General features: G+C 32.8%; 2 protein-coding genes across 2 annotated transcripts; both read right to left on the reverse strand.

The window, feature by feature from the left end:
* On the reverse strand, positions 1–3806 carry LOC125860644 (putative oxidoreductase TDA3). Its single transcript, XM_049540642.1, has 2 exons — positions 2785–3806; positions 1–746 (listed from the first exon to the last, which is right to left on the reverse strand). The coding sequence occupies exons 1-2, from the start codon at positions 3677–3679 to the stop codon at positions 370–372; spliced, it is 1272 nt and encodes a 423-aa protein (XP_049396599.1). The 5' UTR covers positions 3680–3806; the 3' UTR covers positions 1–369.
* Positions 3807–4464: 658 nt separating this feature from the next.
* Positions 4465–4867, reverse strand: LOC125860924 (PAMP-induced secreted peptide 2). The gene has a single exon (XM_049540971.1). The coding sequence runs from the start codon at positions 4865–4867 to the stop codon at positions 4586–4588; it is 282 nt and encodes a 93-aa protein (XP_049396928.1). The 3' UTR covers positions 4465–4585.
* Positions 4868–7540: the final 2673 nt, after the last annotated feature.

Below are 7540 nucleotides of genomic sequence, written 5' to 3' on the forward strand. Positions count from 1 at the left end.
TAACATTCTGCTCAAGTTAGTCCCGGACACAAACAGTGGATCAACATGCTTTGTGTCTAGACATGGGCGGAGCCAGTGTTTTAGTTACGGGTTCGGTCGAAAATTCATTAAATATGTAACAAATTATTGATTTAGAACCCCATACCTTAAAAGAATTAGAATTACGAATACAAAAACTTCAAATTCTGAGTCCGTCTCTACATAAAGACCTTATTTTCTTGGACAGACTCGATATTTACTGTGGGGATAATAGTTTCAGAACACTTGACAACTACAAGTTCTTCATTCAACAAATTACCTCTTTGCTTCTTGCGGTGCCAAGTTTCTGAAGCCATCTTTCCTCTTTTAGATGATTTGTGTATAGACATCTTACTTCTTCAGAGCGCTGGCAAATCTTCCGGGGTCAAATCGACTAAGATCAACTATGCTAGCATGTCCATCCAAAACGAGTTCGGCCATAGCTGCACCAGTGGCAGGTCCATTGAGAATTCCCCAACAGCTATGTCCAGTTGCCACATAACAGCCTTTTATACCAGGAACTTCTCCGATAATTGGCACATCATCTTCGCTGCAAGGTAAGATGCACGCTTGTTCAGCCTTCACAGCCGCTTCCCCTTCAACTAAATGGCTTGACACAGTAGCAGCGACTCTCTTAAGCGTGTTTATTGATTCAGGAACTGGAGTTATCTGCTCTGGATCATCTGGAACCTCTGCCTGAGCTGACATTCCACATATATAAACTTCCCCTGAAGAACATGTAAAACATAACACTCTAACTCAATCAAATCCTTGTTTTGTAAACGAAAACAAGACATATGTTTCGTTCATGTTGGAAAGAAACACACTTTCATTTCAATATCAGGCAGCTCACTGAAAATAGAACTAAGCAATAATTGGCAGGTAACCTTCTCCATCTTTCAACATGGTGAAGAATTTTTAGGTAGGCAGGACTGGTATTCATGGATACGAACTCAAAAAATGGATGCATCACTCGTGTACATTGTGAATTATCATATCAAACAATAGCATACATGTAGGCTTAACTTTAGAGAACTAGAGAAGAATGAAATGAACATGGAACAAAACATTGATTTTTGAAAACCATACAACAAAGCAATAATACCAAGCCATAAATTAAAACAACTTCTAAGTGACCCTTCCTAAAAGTAGAGATGTTTATAATTAGAGGTGGAACCAAGATCCAATTTTATGGGTTCTCAATTTAAGAACGACGATTTTAAATGCTAATAATTGAATTCTAATTTTATAGTGACTAATTGAAGATAAAGGGATCAACATTGTCCCAATGAAATATATTTCGCAACAGAGCCAACCAAGTAATAGCACACAATTACGATGATATTGCACTATTACACACACGTATGAAGGAACTAGCTCACCATTGTCTCTAATAGTGAAGTTAAAATACCTTTTCCAACTTACTATATATGAATGACAAGTTTAAGCAACATTACTATATATTTTAAAACAAATTGTCAAACTTAAGTCACTCTATATTAAGCTAATACACTACTTTGTTGTGGCAAATATAATTGAGAGATCATTCTTTGAATGTAAATTGCCAGAGGCGGATCCCACAATTTTAACTTAACAGGTTTAACTTTTAAAATTCTCATCATTGAGCTCATTATAACGTTAAAATTATGAATTTAAATCTAATACTTATTAAGATTTTTACATATATATTTATACTTCCCCTCGAAAGCACCAAAAAAAAAAAAAAAAGGCTACGTCTGCCTCTGCAAATTGTAATACAATTAGGAATGCTTGGTAGAGTGTATAAGAATAATGCTGATGCTTACATTATTTATTAAGATACCATGTCTGAACATTGTTTGATTTGATATATTAAAAATAACAGACATTGGATAATTTCTAAAAAGATATTTGTTTACAAAAGATAACTTGCACAAATATAGTGAAAAGGACCTAGAATAGAAAGGATTTTGAGGGACAATTATATCTTTAAACGTGCTAATGTATGCTTTGAACTTTTTGCATTATACATACCATAATATCAAATAAAATGTATTGGTTATACATTGGGTGCTTTAGTTTTTCTAATGCACCTGTAATTGATTGAAGGGAAAATTACGTGGAAAAGTAAACATATATTAGTTAATTAGCTAACATAACTATGATTTGAATTAATTACGGCACACATCTTAATTTTAGTTGTAATTACGTAGCATGTCCTCTTCTATACATATACAAATACAAATTATACACCTATATATACAATTATATACAATTATATGACAGATATACAAATACAATTAGCCTCTCTCCATTCTCTGTCCTTTCTTGCTCGCCTCTCTCCTCTCTCTCCCAATCTCGCTTGCCAAATATACAAATACATATGTATATCAGTTATATATATACAATTATCTAACAAATATGCATATACATTTCGTCTCTCTCGACTCTCTGCCCTCTCTCGTTCGCCTATCTCATCCCTCTCTCAATCTCACTCGCCTCTCTCCTTCCTCTCTCAATCTCACTCGTCAAAAATACAAATACATATATATAATAATTTGACAGATATACATATACAATTCGCCTCTCTTCCCTCTCTCAATCTCGCTCGCCTCTCTCCTCCCTCTAACACATAGCTACAAATTGTAATTAGCAAATTATAGCTATGAAGCATAATTGAGTTGTTTTTGAATGGTTAGATGCGAAAATTCTCCTATCACTGTTTACTACCATAAACTCTTGGAAAATATTGACAAGTGCATATTGAATCGTAAAAATGGATAGTACCTGTTGGACGAGGATATACTTCCGGGTCCATGGGCTTTCCACCTTGGGCCGGATAAAAAGTGAGAAAGAGTGCATGTGGCGTGATCCTACTGGCTTCTTTCGGTTCCAGTACAATACTATGGGCTTTAATTCCATAAACCCTGAAAAGCGAGCCCAAAACAGAAAATTTCTTACTCCAAGGCCCAAGTGCCACCACAACTGCTTCAGCACCAATCTCCCTCCCATCTTCCAGTACCACTCCGCTGGTTTTCCCCTCCGCCATTTCCACTCTCTCCACTTTACCAATCACAAGCTCAACTCCATAATCCTCCATCGCTTTCGACAGTAGCGTTTTCGTAAACATCTCTGGATGGACTTGGGCCGTACTGTCAGTTGATCCAATTGTTCGTGGGCTTTTAGCTGGGCCATCGACCCAAGACGGAATCGGCCCAGTTCGGTTCGACGATGACGAAGATGATGATAATGATGATGATGATGATGATGATTCGGTGACGGAGACACTTAGAGTAGTGAGTGGACGATAACCGTATGATTCTGATCCATTAAGCTCTTGAGCGAGTGAGCGGTGTAGATTGAAGCTGGCGCGTGCGAGAGATGCGACGGGACCGCCGTCGCACCAATCTAGAGCGAGGAAACCACCGGCTTTACCGGAGGCGGCACAGGCGACGGAGGATTGTTCGATTAGAGTTACGGATGCGCCGTTTTTGGATAGGAAGTAGGCGGTGCAAACTCCGATTGCTCCGCCGCCGCAGACTGCTACCTTTTTCGGTTGTGGATTGGTGTCCATTGACGGCGACGATGAGGAACGTATTAGGAAGAATGACGGGGATTTTAGGTTCTGGAAGTTTCTGGGGACTGAAATGAATGGAAATGGAAGTACAGGGGTTAACAACATTTCTTTAATTTAGAATTAAGGGACTTGGAAACTCAAAAGATGACACGTGTTCTGTGCTTCCGTAGCTACCAGACTTCGGGTATCGGAGAAGAAAAAAGAAAGGGAGGAAGGAAGATAGCTTACGTGGGTTTTAATTTGGAATATAGAGAAATTATTATTTTAAATAGATCATCATCTCAAAAATAGAAATAATTCAAAACAACATATAGAAAATGAAATAATTTAAATGAAGCTAGCTATGATTAAATATTATAGATAACCTATAAATCATCCTAAATGATAGTTATTATAGGGTAAATTGATAATCGAAGTATAAAAAAATCACGAATAGTGATGGAACTCAAAAAACAACAACAGTAAGAGCAATAGTATGACTAATAATATAAAAGAATAAGTGAGATTAAAAAAAATAAACTTAAATAACCAATTTTTTTAAGCTTAACATATTTTTTATTTATTATGGTTAATACCAATTCCTTAGAATACTACTGTATTCACTTTTGTCTTAATTATTAGTTATAACTCAAATCATAAACTTAGGCTTTCATTAGTAAACTCATGTTTCACGAATTGAAAATAAAGGCACAAAATTAAAGACCAAATGTAAATTAAAGTACGCAGATATAATGATATATCAGCTGCGGCAGCATTATACAATCATAGCATAAAACTATACTAAGAATCTTTTCATTTCCTATAATTAGCATTGCCGATACAAGTAGCTTGAGGTGTAGCTAGCATGAAAAGTATGAATTCCGCAAAGTACAATAACTTTAATTAAAATCTATAAATTTATTGAAAAATTTAACTTATATTCCAAACCCCCTAGCTAACAGAGAGCATGCAAAGAATGGAACAAATAAATATTAGTAATAAAAAATTGTGGTAGCCCAAAAATTAATGTCACTATTGGTGATTGCCTGTGACAATTTTGTGTCCTACTCCAGGGCTAGGGCCTGCCTTAATTCCTCCAAGAGTTTGACTGTTTGTAAACTTATGGCCAACTCCAGGACTAGGGCCATCCTTAATACCACCCATACTTAACCAATCAAACGTTCCCTTTTCATTGGAGTCAAAACCAAGACCTTGAATCTTCAAAATATTGAGAGGACGTGCTTCAGAAACCAAAAGATTAATCGAAGCAACTAAAAGAATTAGAAATAAAATAAAGTCCACAAATCTCGCCATTATTTTAAATTACAAGCACGAAAAATGATGCTTTTATATGCAATAACTTAACCCCCTCCGATTGTAAACTAGTGATGATGTATAGGCGATTTTGTCGTATATAGCTTTTAGAAAACTAATGAACCACGACAAACCCTCAGAAGAAACTAAATTATATTGTGTTGCTAGTTGAGTTGTATTGATATTCTCTTCATTTGCCAATTTATAGTAGTTAGCTTGTGGGCTAGCTTTTGACCAATGAAGATGGCTAATTGTTTATTCAAATTCAACGTGAGAGTACAATGATGTTAGCTAGAAATGTTGTAGAATGTGGACTGAAGAGTCTAATTTGTAATTTTTGTCGAAAAATTATATAAAGCATATAAATTAATAATTATCTTTTATATGTATATAATATTGAATTTGAAATATTTTTAATTAAATTTCTGACTATGCTTTTCTTTATATATATTATTTTTTTTTTCTATGTTTGCTCTATTTCTGGGGGGAGGGGGGGTATTTTTCCCAACAGCGACAAATTAGAATGATTAATTAATTATTTAATTTTGGAGATTGTTAGGTCTTGGTCAATTGATTCCATATGTAGCTACCAAATAACGCCACAACCACCTTTGACCTGGCAGGTTTAAGATTTAAATGGTGTGGAGGGACATAAATAAACGATTTAAGAAACAAAATAACTCTTATATATAATAAATAATTTACCTTTTTTCAAACGTAGCAACGAAATTCAAATTGTGGTTATAAAACTTAAATAACAATATATTAAAATTATTGAGATTAAGCGGATCAAGATCCAATCCATTTTTAAGCCCATTGGAGCCCAACCCATTTGAGTCCAAAGTAAACTTGGGCGGGTCAGGAACCAACCCAATTTTTATTTCACCTCATTTTAATATCTCCGATTTCAATCTAACCCGTCTATTTGACACCCGTAGATACACATACTGACATACACATATGTATCTCCTCAAAACTGCCCTCGTCTGCCAACAATACACATATGTATCTCCTTAAAGTCTCCAGTCGTTTGTCATAGATACATTGATACATGAATATGCATATGTATCTCTTCAAAGTTGTCCACTCAAATTTTTCAAAGAAAAATATATCAAACGTGGAAATGTGCATTGAAAATAGAACAAAGATAAAAGCCTAAAAAGTAAAAAAAATATAAATAAATAACAACTGATTCAAACACGCGAAATAAAATATAAGAAAAATGGCTATAGGGAGAGAGGAAGAAGGAGGGAGAGAGAGCGCGCTCAAATATACGATTGATACAGAGTAAAATACAAAAAAAAAGGCTATAGAGGTAGGGAGCGAGAGAAAATATACAATTGATACAAACACACAAAGTAAAATAGAAAAAAATAAGGGAAAATTTGACAAACAGCTACAATAGGAAACATAATAGGTCTCCTTAACTATAGTTTGTCTATTTACGTATCATAGCTATAGTTTAAATAGCTATTATGTTTATGATTTGTATAATTCTGCCTATTTATAATTAATTATAAAAAAAAATCTGTTTAATTATACTTAACTAATTAAGCATTAATTGAGGAATGTCTTAATTAAAGGTAATTTAGTATAATTAGGATACGTTACCAAAATAAGACTTCTTCCTTTTGAGGACTATTCATGGTTTTCCTTTAATCAAAGCTTATTTTGTATTAGAACATAAACAATTAATTTATTTTTGTGGCTTGAACAACGAAAACGTAAATACAAGAATCTATTCATTATGAGTTGTATATGTTTCTGACTACATTCAATTTATCTGATTTCATATATTTCTTGGTTAATTCGTCTTTAATTTGTATTATTGTGTTATTGACTATGGATATCAATTAAAATGGCATTCTATATGGAGTAGTTGATTTGTTTGAAAATAATTTGTAGATGAATATAATTGGTATCGAATTTTACACTAAGATTGTTTGTGATTGATTTTTTTGTCTAAACATATAATTGAGTGTTTTTCGATTAGTTGTATCATTTTGTATATGTTACTGTTTGTTTTGTATATTAAACATATATTTTATATAATTTGATATAAATTTTAATCAACTAAGTGTATAAAATTGGTAATTTTAAGTACTTGTATCAATTAGTATATATTACTATGTGATTTGTATATTAGATAGATTTTATACAAGTCGTTATAGGTTTTGAGTCAAAAAGTTTAAATAATTTAGTAATTTTCCATTACTTCTAACAATTTGTATATATTACAGTTTGTTTTGTATATTAAATAGACTTTATACAAGTCGTTATATATTTTAAGTCAACAAGTGAATGTAATTGAATAATTTCCGATTAATTCAATTAGTTTATATATGTTACAATTATTTGTGTATTTAATGAATTTTATATTTTAAGTCAACAAGTTAATATAATTAGTAATTTTGGAGTGCTTGTAGCAGTTTGTATAAGCTACAATATGATTTGTATATTAAATAGATTTTATACAACTCGTTACATACTTTAAGTCAATAAGTGTATATAATTTAGTAAATTTCAATTAATTGCATCAGTTTTGAATATATTACTATTTTGAATTGTATATTAGTAGATTTTATACAAGTCGTTATATAATTTAAGTCAACAAATGAATATAATTGAATAATATTTTATTACTTTTACCAGTTTTGTGTATGTTACTATTTG

This window comes from Solanum stenotomum, chromosome 3, assembly GCF_019186545.1.
Source record: "Solanum stenotomum isolate F172 chromosome 3, ASM1918654v1, whole genome shotgun sequence".
Classification (NCBI taxonomy): domain Eukaryota; kingdom Viridiplantae; phylum Streptophyta; class Magnoliopsida; order Solanales; family Solanaceae; genus Solanum; species Solanum stenotomum.